The sequence below is a fragment of the Lissotriton vulgaris genome, chromosome 11 (genome assembly GCF_964263255.1).
Source record: "Lissotriton vulgaris chromosome 11, aLisVul1.2, whole genome shotgun sequence".
Classification (NCBI taxonomy): Eukaryota; Metazoa; Chordata; class Amphibia; order Caudata; family Salamandridae; genus Lissotriton; species Lissotriton vulgaris.
Genome location: NC_141699.1, coordinates 594,883,151 through 594,908,986, shown reverse-complemented (window position 1 = coordinate 594,908,986; position 25,836 = coordinate 594,883,151). Strand labels below are relative to the sequence as shown.

The window sequence follows — 25,836 nt, the reverse complement described above, 5'->3', positions numbered from 1 at the left end:
TTTTTTATGAATTTTGGACCTGTGTTTTGTAGGGTTTTAAAAATAATACATCCTGTTTTTAACGCAATCCGCTGCTTCACAGGCAGCCAGTGAAGTTGTTTCAGACCTGGTCTGATAGACTGCCATTTTGGTTGTTGCAAAATAAGCCTGGCAGCTTGATTCTGAACAAGTTGGAGTCTTTTTAACAGGCTCGCTGGAAGTCCGAGGTAAAGACTATTTGAAAAGTCCAGTCGGGACAGAACAAGGGCAATAACCTGAGTGAGTGCAGGTAGTGTCAGGAACTGGGCTATTTTTTTTATTTTCCTGAGTTGAAAAAAACTAGCGGAGACCACTGTACCAACTTGTCCTTTCAAGGAGAGATCAGCACTGAGTGTGACTCCCAAACTTTTAACCAAAAAAGATTTCATTGGTGGGACCCCCATACTAGGTGGCCAAAAGAGTGGACTCCAACTTAATTCACTTTTCCCAGGCAAGATTAATTCTGTCTTGCCTGGGTTCAGCTTTAAGTGGTTGAGGTTCATCCACCTCTGTATGTGTGTCATGGTGTTCTGGAATTCCACCACGGAGTCTGTATTGTTTAGAGGAAAGACACGTTGGAGATAATCTGCATAGTTATAAATGGTTACTTTGGCGTTCCTTAAGGAGTGTAATAGTGGGCGAAGATAGAGATTGAATAGTAGAGGTGATAATGAGGATCCTTGAGGTACCCCGTATGTAATGGGAGTTCTAGAAGCTGTGAAAGTACCGAGTCTCACCGATTGCGAACGTGTTGTGATAAAAGAGGTGATCCAGCTTAAAGCAGGGCCCCTAAGGCTGGCTTGTTCGACACGGTTGATAAGAATGGTATAATCAACCGTGTCGAACGCTGCCAACAAATCAAGGAGCACAAGGGCCTGGTGGATGCCTCTGTCAGCATTGTGTCTTAGAGTGTTTTGGACAGCTAGGATCACGGCTTCCATCGAATGACAGGGGCGGAAGCTAGCCTGGTTAGGTTCCAGGTATTCAGATTCTTCAATAAATTTGGACATACACGAGGAGACATGGGCCTCCAAAATGTTTGATGCATAGGATAAAAGAGATATTGGCCTATAATTTATTGGGTCATGTGGATCTGCTCCTAACTTTTTAATCAGTGGAATGAGCAAAGCTTTCTTAAAGCTGCTCGGCACTTTGCCTTGCAGAAGGGATTCATTAACACCTTGGCTGCTAATGGTTTTCCCCTCCTGTGCTAACATTCTTTGAATACCATTATACATGACGAGCTCAGATCGTCATAAGCACAGCTCAACTGTGCCTCATGACGAGCTGAGCTGAGCTCGTCATGAGCAGAGAAGGGGTTAAGCATCGAAAGAACGCCATGTGGGATAGCCAACCCCACCTTTCTGAAAATATATGGGGGACAGATGTCATCAGGTGATCCCGACTTGACGCGTGTAAAGAGATCGTGCAAGACTTTAGCCTCGATGGGATGAAAAGTTTCCAGAATAGAAGGATTGTAGTAGACATCATCCAGAGGGACAGGGGGCAAAGAGTTCTAAATACTCTGCTTTAAAGTGATGATTTTATTTAGGAAAAAAACAGAGAGTCGCAAAGCTCCTGTGTGGGAGTGATCAAAGGGGTGGTTCTATCACTATTGCAAAGATCGTTCACAATGTTGAACAAATCTTTTGTCTTGTTCTGTGAGTTCAGTATTTTTCCTGAAAAATAATCAGTTTTCAGTTTAAAATAGATTTTTGGTAAATTTTCTGAGCCAGACAATAATTAGCTCTATCTTGTGATAGATATCTAGTCCTCCACTTCCTCTCTTTTTGACGCACTTCGAGTTTTAAGATCTTCAGTTGTGGGGTGAACCATTTGTGTGCGTCGTTAGGGCGTGAGCGGGGGAAATTTACATAGGGTGCATGGATATCAGCTGCCCGTTGGATCCAGTGTGAAAAGGTTTCTTCTATGACATCGATGTCTTTAGTCATTGGGGGAAGGGTAGTAGCCAAGTTGTCCAAAAAATCTGGTGTGTTAATGCCCTTCCATTTCCTAATTTTTCCACCTGCCTGGAAAGACCGTCTTGTGCTTCTATCGATGGTAAGTGTAAAATGTATAAAGAAGTGGTCCGACCAAATACAGGGAGTTATAGAAGAGATGGATATGGAAAGATTATGAGACCATATTTGATCTAGGCTATGGCCTTGCTCGCGAGTGGGAGAGTGGATCTGTTGGGTTAAATTCAGATCCAGCAGTAAATCCTTAAGTTCTGCTGCCTGGGGGTCTGCTTTAATATCATCAAACCAAAAATTAAGATCTCCGATTAAAACAATTTTGGAATAGTTTGTTACAAGAGAGGCCATTTGCTCAGCCAAAGATGCAGAGAAAGTGGGCCTCGATAGGGGAGGACGATAAATCAAAACTAGTATTAGTGCTCCACTATCAGTGTCAGTTTTAAAAACAATATTCTCCGTGCTGGCCAGGGCAAGTGGAGGGAGTATAATACATTTGTGGGTATTGTGAATAATGGCAGCTACTCCTCCACCTTTTTTGCCAGCTGGTCGGTTGACGTTTAAAATATAATAATCAGATGGGACAGAGGCCAGAATATCTGGCAATGAGTCCTGGTTGAGCCAAGTCAATCTTATTGTGCTACGTCCTTTTCGTAAGCTGGTGTGATTCCGCTTCAGTTTAAGAGCTGCTGCTGTCTGGGTGGACTCAGAGGGCCACTTCCTCAGACAGGAGAATCCGCTCGGACCGTTGAGTGGGCGCTCCTCGATTAACCATGCTCGGATTCTCAAATAAATGGGATTTGTTAGTATAGACAACTCAAAGTCTGGCTGGTAACAGGAGATGGGAAGGGAGGCCGAGTGCACAAAGTTTCTGCTTGACTGCCAAGTAAGAGCGGCACTGTTGCTTAACCTCCTTAGTGTAATCAGGAAAAATGTGCATACTGGTGTGGCTACACCGGAGGCCCGAGAGGGATCAGGCCTCCCATAAGATCTCATCCCTGTCCTTCAAATTGGGAATTTGGGCAATCATGGGACTACGGGGCGCCCCCGGCAGTGGTTTGGGAATCAAGGCTCTGTGCGCTCTCTCAATCGTGAACTAGGGGGACAGCAGGTCTGACGGCATCCAGAACCTGATCCATGCTTTGAGGAAGTCTGCAGCCTGTGGCAGGTCGCTACCTTCTGGGATCCCAACGATGTGGATATTATTGCGGCAAGACCTATTCTCCGTATCTTTTGCCACACAGCTGTGGAGCTTTGTAAGGCTTGTGAGGAGGCCTGACAACTGATATTTTGGGGTAATTACATCATCCTCTACAGTTGACAGACAAGTTTCGGCCTTCATGATCCTGGCTGTAGCGCTGTGCAGATCTTGGCAGAGAATGGCGACGTCTACCCGCAACTCATCGATCTTGGTTTCCACTGCGCTTGAGACATCTGGATGCGATGGAGGATTACGGTGAGGTTTCGCTTTCCACCACAAAAGACGCTACGACATCCGCCCTTCAGTGTGGCCTACGGCAAGTGACAGAGTGGATGCGCCTCAACTTTCTGAAGTTAAATGGGGATAAGACCGAGGTCCTTATCCTGGGCAAGCATAAGGACCTATGGGGCCCTCACCATTGGCCTCGGGAAATGGGTTCCTTTCCTCTACCTGTCACCAATGTCCGTAATCTGGGCATCATTATTGATGATAGTCTCTCTATGAGACAACAGGTGGCGAGTGTTGCTGCCATCTGTTTTACGATCTTGAGGTGGCTTCGTAAGATCATTTGGATGCTCCCTGCCTCAACCCAACACACATTAGTCCAGGCACTCATCACCTCTCGCCTCGATTACGGTAATGTTCTCTATCTCGGTAGCTGCCAAACGGTATTGCGAAAGCTACAGGTAGTTCAGAACTCTGCAGTACGCCTTCTTTGTCAAGTTCCTAGACAGGCTTCCATCTCACCGTATTTAAGTGACCTTCACTGGCTTCGAATTGATCAAAGAATTCGAATGTAAAACCCTGTGTTACATCTTTAAAATCAAACAAGGTGTGGCACCAGCGTACCTGCAAGAGCTCATCCATCCTTACATTCCTTCTCGTCCCCTGCGCTCTACAGCCCACGGAGACTTCGTGATTCCCAGATTTAAACCGTTCCTTTTCTTGCCTTGGCCCCAAAATCTGGAATTCTCTTCCAGTGTCTTTGAAGAATGACCCGTCTTATCTGAGCTTTCGAAGAAACCTTAAAACTTGGATCTTTTAGTGGCAAATGGCTCTTGACTGCTCTTTTTCTAGCAATTTGTGTGCTAGGCGCCAGGAAATCCTTTTTGTGGAAGCTGCGCGCGTTACAAAACTAATTTAATAGTAATAATAATACCTCCAACGTGGATGGTCTCTATGCACCGCCTCCCCCCACCTGGACCTGTAGCATATTGTTCCATGTGGGTCTGAGACGCACAAGGGCGGAGAGATCTGTCTTTTCCCATTGCAACCAAGGGACCCAATGGAAGGGCATGCCCTCAGAAGGGAACCTACCCTGCTTGCCTTTGAGCAATGGCAGAATGAGAAGTCGTTCTCCAGGGGCTCCAGTGAGATCAGCAGCCTCACCCAAAAAGGTCATGTGAGCGACACGTCATGGGTGGGCACTGGAGGGACGTAAGCAGGATTAAGCAGGGCAGGAGAAGTGATAATAAGGCAGGCCTCACACTGAAGGAGCTCACCGCCTGCAGCGCCGGTAGGTCATGGGTCCAGAGTTCATAGGGTCAGGTCAGGAAAGTCAGGTCCGCTGGCGCAAAAAAGGCTGCCGAACTTGGTGTGCGAGGAGAGGCACTGTCCATGGCCCTCACTAACTGAGAGGGCACGAAGCAAGAAAAAAGCAAGTCCAACATACAGCAATTCCAGGCAGGGGGCCCATGAATACTCTTGGTGTCAGGGCCCAAGAGCGTTGGGTCTGCCCCACAATCCCTTAAAAGCGGACACAGGTCACCAAATCGCTGCCCCTGGTCCCCCAATCAGTGATCCAAAAAAAAAAGCCCCAGTACTCGGCAAGGGGAGGGGGCAAAGAAGCACTCACTCAGGGCTACAATGACAACTACGTGGACATCCCCACCAGCCTATCCTCCAGGCCCAGTGGTGATATTAAGTAGGGGGGCGAACGTCTCAGCCAGATAAGTGAATCCAAGGGGCACACCCAGGATCTCAGGGCAATATAAAGGGAGGGTTCTCTTGCCCTTCAAAGAGATATGGCCACTTTGAGCAGACGCCAAGAGCGGGCGGTCCAGGAGCAGGGGTTTGCCTCACCGTTGATGTGTTCAGGACCCACTTCGTAGGGGTCGCAGAAGCTCAGGGTTAAGTAGGGAGGTATCGCCGGGGTCCCACTGCCTCTGTAGTTGGGTGCAAGGCCCTGCCGCTCTCTTGTTCATCCTCTGACCACCGTTGGAGGAGGCAGGCCCACTGAGGAGAAATCCGGCGGTCGGCCCTTTAGCTCCCGGTACCAACGGCACGGAGTCTTGATCTCGACTGCCCGGAGCACCGCAGCTCAAGAGCACTGGAAGGGCTGGACAGCCTCAGCAGGATGTAATGGGGCACCCCTAGTTCACTGCCTCCGTGAGCCACATAGCTCCCAATCTCAGACATTTATAAACAGCAGAGATCCAGCGAAATCCAAGCTGATCTCACTGGCTGATCATAGCATTTTTGATTACATAGAATGTACTGAAAATGTCTAAGTACGGATAAAAAAATAATCACAATTTCTTAATTTCCTGTGACAGAAAACTTCAGAACTTCTGACAAAAGATAAATGTCCCACCATCCAATGTTCCCACACGTCTTCTAATGAAAACAGAACCCCCGCATGTATGAGTGGTCCTATTGCACAGGACAGAAATAGTCCAAAGCTTCAACTGTGTGAAGACCACAGGTACTTTTGGCCTCTTCCTATTGATTATGACAGGCCCGCCCCCCTCGAAGTTCTTATCTTTTTGTGGGTAAAAGTGTGGAAACAGTGGGTAATAGGACTTCTGCAGTTCATCACAAATTGCAGAACTTTATGGCACAGAAATAAGAGAAATTCTGGATTCGAACCAAAGCTTTATATTTGCAGGGCATGTTGGGTAGGCAAAACTGGAGGCATCCATACCACCCAGGTCCTCTGATGTTTAGTTTTCAGAAATGTCAGAGAGCTGGTAGTTTCTCCTTGGTGGTGGCTGACCCCGGGCCCAAATATCTCAATCACCGCACCCAATAAATCACTTAATTCCAAGCTTCATTTCTGCCCTTTCCAGGGTCACATTCTATGCTTAGTCCTTTCCTACCCTGGATGATAGGAAGGAACAGGTTTAATTGGGAGAAGCGTGAGAATGTAAAGTAGTATGACATTTACTACTACCTACTGAGTTTTCCTAAATTTCTGGCTTTGTAGTGCATGTCTGTGTCCACAAAAAAACTTTTTCAAAACACTTTATCAGAATTACAGGCATTGTGGGGCCAGAATTCAGTGTGGTTGAATGACACTTGTAGGAGAGTAGGGTCTGCTATCCTATGGTCACCCGAATTTTTGCTTTTTGCTTCACTGGTTTTCGACTTACTGAGGCTGTGGGCCGACTAACCAGACCCCCAGCCTGCTGTTCTCTCTCTAAATTTGTAATACATGTGCTATAGGTACATACCACAATTGGAAAATGGACTCCTTGTCAGCCCCTGTACCATGCACTATAGGTGCTCAGGGCATAGGTGCCACCAAGGCCTACCAGGGGCTGAAGCATAGCTTTTGCCACCCCTGGCTGGTTCTTAAATTGACACAACTGGCTGATCACTCAGCTGGGGCAAGTGGGTGTAATCACCCCTTGCTTAGATATAGTATACCTATATCTAAACCTATATCTGGACACATATAAACCTGTGAGTCACTCCTATGGAAGGCCTTATCAATCCTGGAGGCAGAGTGCGTGGTTTTATGTGAGATGGAGCTCTGGCATGAGCTGAGCCTGTCTGCAGCTGTCGGGAACAACTCCCTAAGCTGTTCCGGGATAATGCCATACCATATACTATTAAGTGCCTTATAATCCTCGCGGTTATATAGCAACTTTGGTTTGGCTTTATCAAAACATGTCGTGTAAGGTGTCATACGAATTGGAATACTACCCCCTCACCAGTTCTGGCGACGGGGGTAGCATTCCACCCTTCTAGAGGGAGAAGACATGTTGCTTTACTGAAACGCGGTTGATTTTAAAAGAGCCTCAGATCCACAAAATGGATGCCTCTGCCACAGACACGGGTCTGGCCTCCTGCTGCTGACCGAAACTCAGCAAATGGTGGCCTGGACAAAGGGTTTCCTGTCGCAGGGCGGTGTCAAACCACCCCAGACAGGAGATTGTGGATTGTAGTAGGGAGGTTTCAAAGAAACCAGACACTGCCTGGGGAGCACAAGGCTGCCCCTTGCATAATCCGGCCAAACCGATTCTGGGGCACACCAGCCCCAGTCCCAGCGCGGCCTGGATCAAAGGAAAGGGGTGTATCCACCCCCTTCCTGGGTCCCACCCATAGGATGCGACCTAGCAGGATGTCCAGCCCACCAGGTTCGAATAAGAGTGGGAGCAGTGCCAATGCAACTCAGATAATCCTGAAGAAACATAAGAAACGAACTCTGGACCCTTCGACATCCTACTCAACGTAGAAGACTGAAGAATCTCCCTTGTGGTCAAGGAGTGACCACCCTGTGCAAACAGGTACCACCCAGCACCTCGACCCTTGCTTTGTTGCAGTTCGACTCGAGCGACAGATCGACGAGATCAACTTGCCTGCCTTCCTCCAGCCCGATCCACAGTCCCTGCAGAGCTGAGACCCGTGGAGGCGACCGGAAGCGTGGGGCACGCCATCTTGAAAAGGCCACGAGACGCTGACCGTGCAGGCCACGAGTGACCCGCGAAGCTGTACACCGGGGTTTGAGAAGCCCCAACCCTGAGCTACACTTGCACCAAAGTTACCCCCTCCACACTCGACGAGTGCTGCGTGGGGCCCTTCTGCTTGTGTTGGCTCGACGCGTTGGCCCGGTCACTTGCCAGCTGGCTTGTGGCCCCTGTGCCGATGAAAACCTGAAACCGACTTGCTTTTCGGGTTGCTCCAGATCTGCACCAGCTCCTGTGAAAAGGAGCCCCCCCTCTGACCCTCCTGGTCGGAGTGAGAAGCAATCTGCCGGTTCCGCGTGGATTGCTTTTGCCAAGTGCTGTTTGCTGCAATCTTAGTGCTGACGGCGAGAGCCTGGGTGGGACAGATCGTGACCTGCTCCTGGAAGTCGCAGATGCCCCAGAGTCCACGTGACAGCGGAGAGAAGCCTCTCGACAACCATCTGATTGCGCCCGACATTGCCTGGTTCCATCCTGGTTCCACCCTGGTCACTGCTGAGTGACCCAGACTCTGTCCCCTCTGCTTTCAGATTCATCTCGACTTCGATCCACCCTTGGATCACACCGGACACTTCTGCTTCCCATCGCCTGCAGCTTCCCCAGCTCCAAGCACCAAGAGCCTGCGTGTCAAAACCCGACGCCACTTCGACCCTGTGCACCCACTTCCTGTGGGTGAGGTAACATTGCAACGCCGGTGTGCCCACGTTGGTACACACCTCTAGGGTCTGTGTCTTAAGTTTTGTTCCTCTAGGTTCAGCGGCAGTATCTTTAAACTAACTTTGTGTAACTTTTAAGCACCATTGACTTTTCATTGGTGCAAGCCGCACTTTACGTGCTGCACCCGAATTCTGCGGGCTTCTCCCAACTTCAGCATTGCTAGTCCTGACTGCTCCCAGCGATTCTCTAGGCCCTAGGCCTAACCACTGTTGGATTAGTATCTCTTATACCACTTTTTTAGTATATGGTTTGAGTGGCCACCCGCCCTCATCCATAATTGTGCAACTTTATATGTATACTGTGCTTTTGATTTAACGCTTGTGCCCCTTTGCTCATAAAGAGTACTGGGGATTAATTTAGAAATAAACACATATTTTTATAATATATACTTGTGTGGTGTCCTTTCATTTGGTATTACAGGATTGTATGTGGTAAAACAGCTCGCTTAACACAACGTCTTAAGTTAAGCCTTTAAGGCTGCTTAGTCCATGCTACCCCCTAGGATAGCTTGTCTACAAGGTTGACTTACAACCAGACACCATAAGGGATTGTTTGGACTGATACAAGGTAGTTCCAGAATTGGAAACACCACATATCAGGCCAACTTCTCACATTGGTGCGCAGCGGTGCAGATTTGAGCTTGCTGTTTGTTTTACCATTGCAATCTTTATATGAAAGATCACATCAAGTACCTTAGGTACATATAAATCAAAAGCTTAGCATATTAAGTTCTACTGAACTTAGTAGTTGTAGATTAAAGGGATTAGCACACCCTGACTACAACTCACTAGCAAGGTACAGTAGGAAAACACTTAGTGTAGGTAAGTGCACCACTTACACCTCACTAGCTGTCATGTCTGATACAGGTGGAGCCTCGGGCTCTGCTCCTGTAGCAGTTGACCCTACCAAGGCAACTTCTAGATATGACAACCTTAGCCACAAAGACTTGGGTGCCTTGTGCACAGCAAGGGGGCTAAAAAAGGGCAGAGCCCTACCATTCCTTCCCTGATAGCTATCCTGGAAAAGGATGACTTAGATAAGGTGAGTCAGGCTCCCTTAGATTCAGGTGAGGGGTGAACTCCCCTGAGAATGAGGATCTTCCAGAAGAAGAAGAGGAGGAGGAAGAGGAAGAGGAAGGCTCAGAGATAGAGGAGCCTGAAGATCAGGATCAGAGGGTGACCCAGGTACAGATTGGCAGGCTTAACCAGGCCAATCTAGACCTACATGGGAGTGGAGAGGGCCAGCAACTCCCCAGATCCCATAACTTAATTCTCCCAGGCAACAGGAGGGTGAGATCTCAATCAGGAGACTCTCATGTTTCTAGTGTCTCAAGAGAATCTCAAAGGGGAATGACTTCCCCCCAGAGGAAAGAGCATAGGGCCAGGATGAGGGCTGTCCAACTCCAAATAGAGAGGGAAGAGGTAGCCTTGGCTCAAGCTAAACTTGCTTTAGCAAGAGAAAGAAAGTTGTGTGGCTTAGATGCCACTGGTGGCAGCAAAATTCCTAAAGATAAAGACAGGAGCTATGATAATAGAAACCTGACAAAAATTGTGCCCCCCTACAAGGAAGGGGATGACATCCACAAATGGATGACTGCTCTTGAGAGAGCCTGTATGGTACAGCAGGTTCCTGAGGATCAGTGGGCAGCAACTTTATGGTACTCCTTTTCTGAGAAAGGGAGGGATAGGCTCCTTACTGTTAGACCTGAGGATACCAAAAACTACTCTGTCCAGAAGAGTGCTCTTATTGAAGGGTTTGGCCTAACCACTGAGCAATACAGGTTGTTGTTCAGAGACACCCAAAAAGCACAGACTCAGGACTGGACTGATTTTGTTGATTGTGCCACTAAGGCTCCGGAGGGTTGGCTGCAGGGAAGTAAAGTCTCAGACTATACAGGATTGTACAATCTTATAATGAGAGAGCAGATCCTTAATAACTGTCAGAACCAGCTGTTGCATCAATACCTTATTGACTCTGATCTGACCTCTCCCCAAGAATTGGGAAAGAAGGCGGACAAATGGGTCAGAACGAGGATTAAGCAGAAACCCCAGAACCATGGTGACCAGAAGAAAACAGACCAGAAGGGTGGGAATCAGAAAGATAAAGAAAAGGACCAGAAGTCTTCAGGTCCCCAAACTAGTAATAAGGAGGGTGGTTCCCAAAATGACAAAAAGAAAAAGAATAATGATGGCCCAAAGAAACCTTGGTGTAATACATGCAAATCAGTTTCACACTGGGGCAGTGAACGCACTAAGAAAAATCCAGTTCCTGCCACTGCAGCTCCTAAAGCAACTGCACCCCCTAGTACAGTCAGCAGTGGTAGTGCACAACCTAAGGGGATAGTAGGGTTAACCTTGGGTACTGAGGTGGAATCTGGCCTAGTCAGAATCCCCACACAGGCAGTTCTCCTATATGATGTGGACTTATCTTTGACCATATCAGTAAGCCCCAGTAACCTGGGCAAATATAGGCAGACTCCCTTAATCAATGAGAAACTGGCTCAGGCCTACAGGGACACTTGTGCCAGTGTCACTATGGTGAAACCAGACTTTGTGGACCCTGGTCAGATTGTACTAGGTGAAAGTTACCTAGTGACCAATGCAAGCAACTCCACTACTTCACATAGTGTGGCTGTTATGAACTTCTCCTGGGGAGGGGTAAATGGCCTAAAGAAAGTTGTTGTGAGTGCAGACCTCCCAGTAGACTGTTAGGCAATGATCTTGAAAGCTCAGTTTGGTCAGAAGTGGAGTACAGGACTCATGCAGAAATGCTAGGGATTTCAGCTCATGTCCTTGCAGTGACAAGGTCTCAGGCTAAGAAGTGCCTTCCTGAACCAGTGGTGGATCTTGAAACATTAGACCAACCACAACCCAAGAGGAGGAGCAAGAGGGTTAAGGCTGTGCCTTCCCACTTGCCCCAGGTTGAGGATCAGGTTTCACAGGAAACTGATTCTACAGTCCAAGAGGAGACTGTCTCTGAGGAGCTTGAACCTGACCAGGTTGAGTTTCTGGGGACAGGGGGACCCTCAAGGGCAGACCTGGGGCAGGCCCAATTAGATTGCCCTTCACTTGAACCCCTCAGACAGCAAGCTGCTGCTGAGGCTGCAGGGAATGCTCAAGGTGCCCATAAAGTTTATTGGGATGATGGACTCCTTTATTCAGAGGCTAGAGACCCCAAGCCTGGTGCCACCAGGAGGTTGGTTATACCTTTGAAGTTTAGGGGTTTCCTTCTCACCTTGGCCCATGATATTCCCCTTGCAGGACACTTAGGCCAGAATAAGACTTGGGACAGGCTTGTTCCACACTTTCACTGGCCTCACATGTCAGAAAATGTCAAGGAGTTCTGTCGCTCCTGTGTCACTTGCCAAGCCAGTGGTAAGTCAGGTGGCACAACAAAGGCCCCCCTAATACCACTACCTGTGGTGGGGGTACCCTTTGAAAGAGTTGGAATAGATATTGTGGGTCCCATGTATCCTCAAACAGCATCTGGGCACAGATTTATACTGGTGGTAGTGGATCATGCCACCAGGTACCCAGAGGCAATTCCCCTGAGGACCACCACAGCACCTGTGGTGGCAAAACCCCTCATTACAGTTTTCTCAAGAGTGGGCTTTCCAAAGGAGGTTCTTTCAGACAGAGGTACCAACTTTATGTCTGGATACTTAAAAGCAATGTGGAAAGAGTGTGGAGTAAACTATAAGTTTACCACACCCTACCATCCACAGTGCAATGGGCTTGTTGAAAGGTTCAACAAGACCCTAAAGGGAATGATAAAAGGTCTACCAGAGAAGCTTAGGCGTAAATGGGACATCCTTTTACCCTGCTTGCTCTTTGCTTACAGAGAGGTCCCACAGAAGGGGGTTGGCTACAGCCCTTTTGAACTTTTGTTTGGCCACCCTGTGAGGGGTCTACTGTGTTTGGTGAAGGAAGGATGGGAGTTACCTCTCAAAAAGCCTAAGCTAGATATTGTGGACTATGTACTTGGTCTCCGCTCCAGGATGGCTGAATACATGGAGAGAGCATCCAAAAACCTTGAGGCCAGTCAAGAATTACAGAAAGCTTGGCATGACCAAAAGGCTGTTCTGGTTGAGTTCCAGCCAGGGCAGAAGGTGTGGGCGTTGGACCCAGTGGGCCCAGCAGCACTCCAGGACAAATGGACTGGACCCTACCCTATCATTGAGAAAAAGGGAGAAGTCACCTATGTGGTTGACTTTGGCACCCCTAGGAGCCCCCACAGGGTGCTCCATGTAAATCGTTTGAAAGCATTTGTTGACAGGGAGGACATGAGTCTCCTCATGGCCACAGATGGGGATCAGGAGGAAGAGAGTGACCCTCTCCCAGACCTGCTTTCCCAGAACCCTGATGATGGTTCAGTTGATGGAGTAGCCTTGGCAGGCAGCCTCACTGAGCAGCACAGGTGGACTGCAGACAGGTGTTAAAGGCCCACAGGCATATGTTTTCACTCACACCCAGTCAAACTAACTGGTGCACCCATTTGGTGGACATTGGTGACAGTCTGCCTGTGAAGAATAAGATCTACAGGCAACCTGACCATGTCAGGGATTGTATAAAGGCTGAGGTGCAAAAGATGTTGGAGCTTGGAGTGATTGAGCCATCAGAGAGCCCATGGGCTAGCCCAGTGGTCCTTGTGCCAAAACCTCATACCAAAGATGGAAAGAGAGAAATTAGGTTTTGTGTGGACTACAGAGGTCTCAATGCTGTCACTAGGACAGATGCACATCCCATTCAAAGAGCAGATGAGCTCATTGATAAATTGGCTTCTGCCAAGTGTCTGAGCACATTTGATTTGACAGCTGGCTACTGGCAAATCAGACTAGCTGAAGAGTCAAAAGCCAAAACAGCATTCTCTACCCCTAGTGGACATTATCAGTTTGTGGTAATGCCCTTTTGGTTTGAAGAATGCACCTACCACCTTCCAAAGGTTGGTGAATCAAGTCCTTGCTGGGTTGGATGACTTTTGCGCAGCATATCTAGATGATATTGCTGTCTTTAGCTCCACCTGGGAGGACCACCTGATCCACCTGAAGAAGGTTCTGGAGGCCCTGCAAAAGGCAGGCCTGACTATCAAGGCTACCAAGTGCCGGATAGGGCAGAGCAAGGTTGTGTACCTGGGCCACCTAGTAGGTGGGGGGGTCAGGTTCAACCATTGGAGAGCAAGATCCAGACCATACAGGACTGGGCTCCTCCAACTACCCAGACACAAGTCAGAGCCTTTTTGGGCCTGACTGGGTATTACAGACAATTTGTAAAGAACTATGGGTCCATTGTGACACCATTGAATGACTTGACATCCAAGAAGATGCCCAAAAAGGTTCAGTGGACAGTTAGCTGTCAAAAGGCATTTGATGACCTGAAGAAGGCCATGTGCTCTGCACCTATCCTGAAGAGTCCTGACTACTCCAAACAGTTCATTGTACAGACAGATGCTTCTGAGTTGGGGGTGGGAGCTGTGCTTTCACAACTTAATCAAGATGGTCAAGACCAGCCCATTGCTTTTATTAGCAGAAGGCTGACCCCCAGGGAGAAACGTTGGTCAGCTATTGAGAGGGAGGCCTTTGCTGTGGTTTGGGCCCTGAAGAAGTTGAGGCCATACTTGTTTGGTACTCACTTCCTAATTCAGACAGACCATAAGCCCCTCTTGTGGCTAAATCAGATGAAGGGTGAAAATCCCAAACTGCTCAGGTGGTCCATTTCCCTACAGGGGATGGACTTTACAGTGGAGCACCCCCCAGGGACTGACCATGGTAATGCAGATGGTCTCTCCAGGTACTTCCACTTAGAACATGAAGACTTATCTGGTCAAGGTTAAGTTTAATGTCCCTGCGTTTGGGGGGAGGGGGGGTTGTGTAGGAGAGTAGGGTCTGCTATCCTATGGTCACCCCAATTTTTGCTTTTTGCTTCACTGGTTTTCGACTTACTGAGGCTGTGGGCCGACTAACCAGACCCCCAGCCTGCTGTTCTCTCTCTAAATTTGTAATACATGTGCTATAGGTACATACCACAATTGGAAAATGGACTCCTTGTCAGCCCCTGTACCATGCACTATAGGTGCTCAGGGCATAGGTGCCACCAAGGCCTACCAGGGGCTGAAGCATAGCTTTTGCCACCCCTGGCTGGTTCTTAAATTGACACAACTAGCTGATCACTCAGCTGGGGCAAGTGGGTGTAATCACCCCTTGCTTAGATATAGTATACCTATATCTAAACCTATATCTGGACACATATAAACCTGTGAGTCACTCCTATGGAAGGCCTTATCAATCCTGGAGGCAGAGTGTGTGGTTTTATGTGAGATGGAGCTCTGGCATGAGCTGAGCCTGTCTGCAGCTGTCGGGAACAACTCCCTAAGCTGTTCCGGGATAATGCCATACCATATACTATTAAGTGCCTTATAATCCTCGCGGTTATATAGCAACTTTGGTTTGGCTTTATCAAAACATGTCGTGTAATGTGTCATACGAATTGGAATACTACCCCCTCGCCAGTTCTGGCGACGGGGGTAGCATTCCACCCTTCTAGAGGGAGAAGACATGTTGCTTTACTGAAACGCGAAGTAGTGTGGCTCACTGGTTAGAGGCGGCAGACCCGAGAGCAGAGGACGGCCCGGGACCAGGGTTCGATTCCCGGCGCGGCAGGTTTCTGGACCAGGGTCAGCGGACTCGATAATTCTCTCGCCTCGGTGCCCACTCTGATCAGCGATCACACTCGGCAACTCTGGGCATTAGCTTGCCTCATCTTCACTAACGGCCCCACCAGACCGCCGGGGATGCCTGGTCTCACCCTGGAGATACCCATTAAGGGACCATCTCTCAGGGAAGCCAGGAAGCGTTTCGCAGCGGTCGAAGTGCCTTGGGACCCTACGGGTAAGTAGTGCGCTATATAAATGCCAATACATTAAACGCGGTTGATTTTAAAAGAGCCTCAGATCCACAAAATGGATGCCTCTGCCACAGACACGGGTCTGGCCTCCTGCTGCTGACCGAAACTCAGCAAATGGTGGCCTGGACAAAGGGTTTCCTGTCGCAGGGCGGTGTCAAACCACCCCAGACAGGAGATAGTGGATTGTAGCAGGGAGGTTTCAAAGAAACCAGACACTGCCTGGGGAGCACAAGGCTGCCCCTTGCATAATCTGGCCAAACCGGTTCTGGGGCACACCAGCCCCAGTCCCAGCGCGGCCTGGATCAAAGGAAAGGGGTGTATCCACCCCCTTCCTGGGTCCCACCCATAGGATGCGACCTAGCAGGATGTCCAGCCCACCAGGTTCGAATAAGAGTGGGAGCAGTGCCAATGCAACTCAGATAATCCTGAAGAAACATAAGAAACGAACTCTGGACCCTTCGACATCCTACTCAACGTAGAAGACTGAAGAATCTCCCTTGTGGTCAAGGAGTGACCACCCTGTGCAAACAGGTACCACCCAGCACCTCAACCCTTGCTTTGTTGCAGTTCCCGCCGGAAGTCGAGCGACAGAGATCGACGAGATCAAGCTTGCCTGCCTTCCTCCAGCCCGATCCACAGTCCCTGCAGAGCTGAGACCCGTGGAGGCGACCGGAAGCGTGGGGCACGCCATCTTGAAAAGGCCACGAGACGCTGACCGTGCAGGCCACGAGTGACCCTCGAAGCTGTACACCGGGGTTTGAGAAGCCCCAACCCTGAGCTACACTTGCACCAAAGTTACCCCCTCCACACTCGACGAGTGCTGCGTGGGGCCCTTCTGCTTGTGTTGGCTCGACGCGTTGGCCCGGTCACTTGCCAGCTGGCTTGTGGCCCCTGTGCCGACGAAAACCCGAAACCGACTTGCTTTTCTGGTTGCTCCAGATCTGCACCAGCTCCTGTGAAAAGGAGCCCCCCCTCTGACCCTCCTGGTCGGAGTGAGAAGCAATCTCCCGGTTCCGCGTGGATTGCTTTTGCCAAGTGCTGTTTGCTGCAATCTTGAAGTCGACGGTGCTGACGGCGAGAGCCTGCGTGGGACAGATCGTGACCTGCTCCTGGACGTCGCAGATGCCCCAGAGCCCACGTGACAGCGGAGAGAAGCCTCTCGACAACCATCTGATTGCGCCCGACATTGCCTGGTTCCATCCTAGTTCCACCCTGGTCACTGCTGAGTGACCCAGACTCTGTCCCCTCTGCTTTCAGATTCATCTCGACTTCGATCCACCCTTGGATCACACCGGACACTTCTGCTTCCCATCGCCTGCAGCTTCCCCAGCTCCAAGCACCAAGAGCCTGCGTGTCAAAACCAGACGCCACTTCGACCCTGTGCAACCACTTCCTGTGGGTGAGGTAACATTGCAACGCCGGTGTGCCTACGTTGGTACACACCTCTAGGGTCTGTGTCTTAAGTTTTGTTCCTCTAGGTTCAGCGGAAGTATCTTTAAACTAACTTTGTGTAACTTTTACGCACCATTGACTTTGCATTGGTGCAAGCCGCACTTTACGTGCTGCACCCGAATTCTGAGGGCTTCTCCCGACTTCAGCATTGCTAGTCCTGACTGCTCCCAGCGATTCTCTAGGCCCTAGGCCTAACCACTGTTCGATTGGTATCTCGTATACCACTTTTTTAGTATATGGTTTGAGTGGCCACCCGCCCTCATCCATAATTGTGCAACTTTATATGTTATACTGTGCTTTTGATTTAACGCTTGTGCCCCTTTGCTCATAAAGAGTACTGGGGATTAATTTAGAAATAAACACATATTTTTATAATATATACTTGTGTGGTGTCCTTTCATTTGGTATTACAGTATTGTATGTGGTAAAACAGCTCGCTTAACACGACCTCTTAAGTTAAGCCTTTAAGGCTGCTTAGTCCATGCTACCCCTAGGATAGCTTGTCTACAAGGTTGACTTACAACCAGACACCATAAGGGATTGTTTGGACTGATACAAGGTGGTTCCAGAATTGGAAACACCACATATCAGGCCAACTTCTCACAACACTGTTAACAAAATAGGTTTTATTTACCAACAAATTATACTCAGTTTCAATTATCTAGTAAAGCATGATCAGTACACAGTGAAAAAAGGACTTTATACCACAGCTCTATTGCTGTCCCTGGATATAACAGGCTTTTAAACAAACCCAACAAATCACCAACCCCACAATTCTGTGCCTCAGTAAAGAGGCAGAGACTATTGGGATTTTATATTAGCCAAAGTAGAAATCCAAACAGCATCTGGGGGTGTGTGTGTTTTTTTTGTGTGTGTGTTTTTTTCTGTATGTGTGTGTGTGTGTGTGTGTGTGACTGTGCCCCAGCAAGGAGCAAGAGGCGGGCTAGATTTTTTTCTTAGTCAGAGGTAAAAGAAAATTGGAAACAAACTGCACTAAGACAGACAACTTCCTTTCATTTTAAATATCAACAGGGCATAAATATGGCTATTCACATTAATAAATAAAACCACCTGGGGCTTGGGAATGTTTTCCCTCAACTTTTGTTCTCTATTCCACCTCTCTCCCACACACGCAATGAGCTGGAACATGGTACAAGATCACCAGAGATCTCATCAATAGACAACAAGACACAGGATTACATGATCAGAGTAGGAACAAAGCTCCAAAATCTAATTGCCTAGACAGACCCACAGTTGAGTGGAGTCTTGAAGGTATTCTTACGTCATCCTTCTCCAGCATCCGCAATATATTCTTGGTCTCTTCCTCTGTTTCCCGTTTCTCTTTCTTTATGTTAATGATGTGGGAGGGTCCTAGGTCTGTCATGTCAACAGAACTGTCCCAGTTGCCTGTAGGAGAAAAGTGGAGTACATATGAACACAGGGCCAACCTAAATTCACAGTCTATTCGCTAATCGCTAATCATCACCCAAAGCCAACACAACTTGGCCAAAATTCCTCTGGTCTTATCCACCCTAGAGAGTACTAGGCTTACTATCACAACACAAATTGTATGCTAGGTCAGCGCAGAGAGTCCCAGTGCTTTACCTCACCTCCTGTACAGAGTACAGAGTCCAATAGATTGTACTAAGAAACTCAGAGGTAACTATATATTTCAATTGCAGTCATATCATACTCTATTGATGTTGGGGAAGCTGGACCAGTGACCAAACAACTCAAATTCTATACAAATGCAATACGTTTATTATATAAAAAAATATTGATGTTTCATTCAGATACAAAATATACTTTAGAATACTTTTAAAATATATCATCCATACTATTAATCATGCATATCTCAACCATACAATCATACTTAACCATTCATTCGTCCATATACAACAGTGCATCAACCACTTCGTGATATCTTGCTATCCGTCCATGGATACAACATGCCTTTCTTGGTTTTAAGTTATCATTAAGAAAATGATAGAGGCTTAAACAGCTGGTAATCAATAGCAACACAGTTTCTTATATATAATATAAGTTTGTAATCCAGAATCACAATTTGTTGAATATGATGAATTGACAGTCACTTTACATAATATTCGATTTTCTACTATTGACAGTTATAAGACTGCTAGGGTTGCGTAATTTATTGAATTTTCTGTATCATGACTGTATGATCCAATCTCCTACACGTGTTTTGGCTGAGAGTCTTCATCAGGAAACAATGTATTTTGAGAAGCAGTTCCTGTTTAATGCTCATGGATAGCTCCGACATCAATATCCATAAAATATACTTAAGTCTACCATAGGTGCCCAAACTTATCACAACTATATGTAGAGAACACTCTGGGCCATAAATCTCCACTACCCGGGAGTTTCACACAGCTGTTAAAGCTCCAGAACTGTCAAAAAATTGCGCGATGAACCGCTTGGTCTTATCCATCCAAGAGAGTACTAGGCTTACTATCACCAGCACAAATTGACTGCTAGGTCAGCCCAGAGAGTCCGAGTGCTACAGCTCACCTCCTGTACAGAGTACAGAGGGTCCCATCATTGCTAGGGAGCACCAAACCCTACCCCAACCTCTTGTCCAGACCAAGCTTTCCCCTTCACTCATGTAGTTCCCAGATAGGTCCAGGTACTAGCTCTCATATCCTGTACAAATAAGCCTCCAGGGTATCTCAACTAGTGTTGAGAGAACTACGATTTACCCCTCACCACACAACTTCCATCGTTTTTACTCAGAGAAAGCCCTGGTGTTGTGAATGAAAGTACTTCAAGCATAGTCAATTGATATTCTGCCTCTCATATGTGCATTCTGGACTACCATGAGGCCTTTCTACCCAATGATGTCGCATCTCAAGACTACTGAGAGCTTCTACAGTGCCCTCTAGCTGAGTTCTACAGTTTGCTGGAATGACCAATACATCAACTGGACCCCCAACCCTTAGTGGGGAACAACTACTGTGCCCTCAACAGGCTATGGGGCCATGGTGGTTAGTGGCAAGAGACTTTTAGAGCAGGGGCACCAATTGTTTTACTTACCCACCTTGAAGAGAGAATTGATGCCCTGCTTGTTAAAATCATGCAGCCTTCACTTATTAAAAATGCCTGTTGAATGACTTACTACACATCTGACACATAATATTATACTGGTGCCCCTGGAATTCATCCAACCCCATTGCCATCCCCTTCTGTGCCACTACCAACACCAGGTGTAGGAACTTGTGTTGCATTTTTCTCTTCTTTTCCTTGCGGATCAATCCTAGCAGCCCCAACTGAGGACCCAAATCCAACAGGTTTGCGGTAACCGCCGACAGTTTTGCGAACACCTCTTCCCAGAAGGTAAATATCGGGGGGGTGGGGGCACATCAACGCCAAAAGGAAAAGGGAGACTGCCTGTATTGCACCTCGGACATAAGGGGATCTCCCAGAGTACATTTTAGTCAATACAATCGGTGGCAGAAAGGATAGTAAAGGAAGTTAAATAGTATCAACCTAAATTTTGTATTTCCCGAAACCTCTCCCACCTGAGCACATGTAGTCTCCATCTTTCAGCAGTTCCCCAATATATGTGTCCCATGCTGCGCTCACCCTGGGCGCTATTCTAAGTTTTTCCAATCTCATAGCTCTACACATAAGTGTCACTATGTGATGGGTCGAGCTTAACCACAAAAGCGCCTCAAGAACCTTTCTTGCTGTCAAAGCAGCTTGGAATCCAGAAGAGACCAGGAGGCACCCTGTGCCTACTGAAAAGGTGAGAAAGGTCTCACTGGGATAGAAGTCCATCTTTACACCATTGCAACATTGCCATAATCCCATCTTTGGGTTTAAATAGCTTCAGGGAAACACACATCCAACTCTAGCAAAGTGCAGCCTTTTCAGAATGCGCTTGGTAATCTGTTCCCATATACTACCAGTCTGTCTCACAATGTATGGATCTTTTCCAAAGATATAGCTACCTCTCATGACAAGTTCAAAAAGGGATTGTTCTTTTCTTCAGTTTATTAGGCATTATACAACCATTTGCCCACCTCAGATGGGAATACAAATGTATACATTCCTGCCTTATTGTTTTTCTTAAACCTTTAAACAGTTATTAAACAATAACCAACATAACCTGGTACAGCATATAGATAATTTAGCAACTACCAATAATACATGTCCTTGAATAAAGTTTTAAAATCCTCCCTTCAGCTGTTTTACTCCACTTGAAGCGGTTCAAAAGTCATTAAGGCTACTCAACACTCCTATCTCCCACATCTCTTTTCTCAGCTTTTCGTCAAAGAGAAGTGCATTCACTGGAATTCCGAGACTCATACCCATCATATCAGGGTCCTGTGCAGTTTGTATGCTTTCTCCCGGTGACTGAGTAACCTGTGTAGAAACCCCATCCTGAGTGTCATGCAAACCTCCGAACAATGCAGCCCAGGTGACTAGATCTTCCTGCAATTTATCATCCCTACGATTGACTTTCATAAGCACTTCCTCAGCGATCGCCCACTCCACCACATCCCTACACAATAATGTGGCAGAAGAAGTCCTAGTATCCATCCACCCGATAGCTATTCTTCTTTTGGCTAATACCAAGGCACTGACACTTACTGAGTTTAATCAGCATTATATATGTACGGTGGAGGCAATTAAAATGAGTTAGTTTAAATCTTGCATTACAGGAAACTGTCTTTACCAGTTCACTTGCCACCGTCCAGTCTGAGTTAGTGAGTGGGTCTGTCAGCTCTCCCTCCCCTCCCTCCACTGGTTCCATCTCAGCTCTACCAGCTTTAAGTATTTGGTGAAGGTGTGTCACTAGATGTCTTGCTGACCCCATAGTCAGTACCAGATGTAGTGTATCTGTCACCGAGAAGTAGCCGGGAACTCAGTCCAAATCTATCATGCCAATTTAGCACACTGCAAGAACTGCACCCCTCCCACTGCAAACATGTTTCATGCCTCCACGAATGTAAGAAATACATCACCCTGATACAGCTGCCCCATTGTCTCCCAGCCCCCATCTCGACACGGACATATTTTCAGAAATGTGTTGAAACTGGAGCAGTGTCCCTATTTCCAACTCCCTAGCAAAGGGTGGTTGCTTAATTACCCGCTTAACCACACACTCCCAAATCTCCCTGCCACTTATTTAAACAAGTAGGGGGTGTTGCGAGGCATCCAAGACAATTCATGGGAAGTTCCATCAAAGAATGCCCGGCACAAGTGCTATGAAGTCATCTCTTCAGATGCCCATTGCAGCACATGTTGTAACTTAGAGGCGTAGTAATAAAGCTCAAAGTCCGGTAAGCCCATGCAAACTTCCAACATCTCTCGTTTGAGCTGTGGCAGAGCCACCCGGCTCCTCCCCCAGGCCCACAGAAGAGAGATCAACAAGCTATCAAACTTCTTAAATAGTGTACTTTGGAGCATATAAAACACTATCTGCAGAAGGAACATGCACCCAGGAAGAAACACCATTTTCACCACTGCCACCCTCCCCGCCATGGAGAGCGGCAGAGTATTCCAAAAACTCACTGAGTTAGTCAATCCAGTCAGTAATGGATTTATGCAATACCACTGCTGGACATCAAAATTGTGACCCACCCTAACCCCAAGATATCGTAAGGAGTCTGTGTCCCAACGCGGCACCAATGGAAGTAGGTATGTATCTGGGACCCCCATCAACATCCCGAGTGGGAACAATAGGGATTTACCTCTGTTTATTTGAAGTCCTACCATCCTCCCAAGATGTGTCAAAAGCCACAACTCCATCTCTCGAGGAAGTGATAGATAGATCAATACAGCATCCGCAAACAGCGAAATAAATGCATTTTGTCCCCTACTTCAATACCATCATCACCCATAGCCATGCAGAGGAAAGCCCCCATTGGTTCCATTGTCAAGACGAAAAGAAGCAGTGAGAGAGGGTATCGCAGTGAGAGCGGGTTTCACTCGCGGGTGCCCCGCCGCACATCAAACCTCCACTGCACACCCCCAGCTTGTGTTCTGTGTATAGTATATGCACCCTGCGGCAGAAATGAGGCCCAAAGCCCATCTCCCTTTCACAATGTAGGTAAACCCACCCCACCATTTCAAACAACTTACTTAGGTCCACTGACACCAGTGCCATTTCTTCACCGCTACCCTTGGTCTTATGTAGAACATGGGCAAGTCTATGTAGCTTATAAACGGTGTTGAATCTGGATATAAAACTACATTGGTCTTCACAGGCCAGCGTTTTCCTCACCCCAGTCAGCCGGCTTTCTAGTATTTTACACAACACCTTTTGCTTGGGCACCATCTCTCTAAAAATGGATACTTCTTCACACATGCGTTCCAACAAGCACTTCGCCCAGTTATCTTCTTCAGTAACCCATATGACAGCATGCTGAATATATGCACCATAGTAGTATATATATCAAGGTTTGGGAAGCCCAATGCCACCTTCTTTTAAATCTTGTTTCAGGATGACTCACTATTCCTCTGCACTGCTCTAACCAGGTAAATCAACAGACTATCCAGCAACCTTATTGTAGCCAGTGGGAGACGACGGAGCTATTTTTGAAGTACATAAAGACACAGCAGAAGAAAAACCATCTTTGCAACTGCAACCTGGCCCATGACAGACAAAGGAAGAGAGGTCCTAAACTGTACCGATGTCTGGATCCCTCCAAAACCCACATCAAACCATAATTACATCGCTTCTCTGGTGTATGAGCCACTGTAACGCCCAAAGACCAGAATCTGCCTGTCTCCCAGCAAAATCCAAGTCAGCAAATTCTGTTATGCGATTAGATGCCAATGTGCACTCTCTGCTTTTTTACTCTCAATCCTGGGACCTCTCCAAAGCGCTCCAAACATTCCATTAGCCAAGCAATGGAGATCCTAGGAAACCGCAAATAAAATAGTGCATCATCAGAGTAAAGGGAAGCTGGATGAGTGACATCTCAGACATTATCGCCTATTCCCTCATCTAAGTTCAAATCAGGATCGCTAGCGGTTTAACAGCCAAGACAAAAGGCAATGGGGGAAGAGAACATCCCTGTTGAGTCCCCCGCCCAACTTCTTGGCTACCCAACACAATTTTACCAATAAACACTCTAGCAGGAAGCTCCTCCCTCCCATCCTGCCAGCGATGGCCCATTCAGTCACCCCAAGCTCCCACTGTGTGTGCTGCTTAGAAGGAATACACAGAGTGCAACTGCCAACTATATCAAGTCATGTAACCAGAGTCAGGCTGCAGGCACCAAATGGCTAAAGTAAGAAAATGTCAATAAAAAGTGTCATTTTCAGGATTGTAATTTTAAAACTTACTTCAACATGAGTTAAGGTTTTAAATTGGGATTCCAGAGATACCAAACATGAACCAATTATCTCTTCCCATTTGGAAATAACACTTATAAAATGTAATAAGAAAACATAATGTTACACTATGGGCCAGATGGGCCTTGCAGTAGTGAAAAACGAATTTAAGGGTTTTTCACAACTAGGACATGTAAAACTTAAAAGTACATGTCCTGTTTTTTTAAATACAAGCACCCTTTCCCTTTGGGGTGTTAAGGGCCTACCCTAGGAGTGACTAATATGTATTAACCCCTTGCGTGCGGGGCGTATTCCCCGCCTGTGCTGACTCCGCCTTGCGCGGGCGGAGTCATGACGGAACGGTTCAGTCATCAGCACAGCTCAACCGACGCTGATGACGGAACCGTTCCGTCATCAGCATGGAAGGGGTTAATAAGGAAGGTTTGTGGGCGTGGCTTGGGTCATCAAGATGGCAGTCACACTCTAAGAGTGCTCTGGACCTCTCCGTCACCCATCGCCATCCAGCGTTCTACCTGGGAGTTCCCGGTGTGCACAGCAAAGGTATTACTCTCTTCTGATGGCTCCCTGAACAGCTGAGACCGGTGGAGCTGTGCTGGATCGCTCTCTAGAGACTGATATCACGGCTGCAGTGCCTGATTTTAAGATGGTGGCCGTGTGAAGACAAACAACTTCTGTTCCCTTAAGCAGCGGACACCGATAGCAGTATTATCTCCCAGCAGATCGTTGTGGGTGTGCATCCATCTCCTTAGGGGCGTCCGGGCATTGCAGGGTTAGGCGGTACCCTTTGTTACTTGGCAGCTTCACGGAGCTCCATGCCTGACGACAGCAAAGCCATCTGATCTCCTGCCTGATTGCCCGGTTGCTCTGATTGGAGGGAGAGGGATGGGGGGGTTGGGGCTGGTTTCAAACTACACCCAGATGGGACTCTTCCTCTGCATCTGAACCAAACTGTGGCACTGATTGGGGAGGTATCCACTTCACAGCCCTCCTCCTCCACAATATAGGCCCTGCACAGAGCATGACTAGGAAAAGCCTATCTTCCCTCTCTCCTTCCCAGCAGACGTGTGGGGATACTAGCTACTGGGCCCTACCTCATTACTACTGCTGTCTCACAGGACATTAGGGTACTGGCTCCTAATTCTGTAGGCTTCCATCCTGAGCCAGATGCTCTTTTAGACATGGATTTGTACATTTGACTGCTGTTGCTTACGCCTCATTTTCTAAAGTGTGTCTTCTGTCGTAGTGAAGCCAGATGGCTACTAGACTCCCGTCATGCTGTGGAGGTGCTATAGGCCTTCCAGGGAGAAGGTCCTATGATGCATCAGGGGTACGGGCTGAGGTGCCCAACGACTCTCTTCCATCTAGGGCCATCACTCTCCTCCCCTCTGACACCCTATGGCCTGCTGCTCTCTTGCCTTCATGCCCCATTACTTGGCTGCTCGTGCTGCAGCGCATTTGCAGCAACCAGGCTAATTCCAGACTCACCCAGATGACGGTCTCCTGAATGGAGAAAGATAAAGCCCTGAACACATTTGGCCCACGCCACTTGTCAACAGGCCACATAC

At 47.7% G+C, this 25,836-nt stretch overlaps 1 protein-coding gene across 2 annotated transcripts in view; it reads right to left on the bottom strand.

Moving 5' to 3' along the window:
• POLR3D (RNA polymerase III subunit D) overlaps positions 1-25,836 on the bottom strand; it is a 335,392-nt gene that overhangs the window by 138,606 nt on the left and 170,950 nt on the right. For both annotated transcript variants that reach the window (XM_086943691.1, XM_086943690.1), the window contains exon 5: positions 18,231-18,355. In XM_086943691.1, the coding sequence (XP_086799817.1) occupies positions 18,231-18,355 (125 nt within the window). The remainder of the gene's footprint in view (positions 1-18,230; positions 18,356-25,836) is intronic.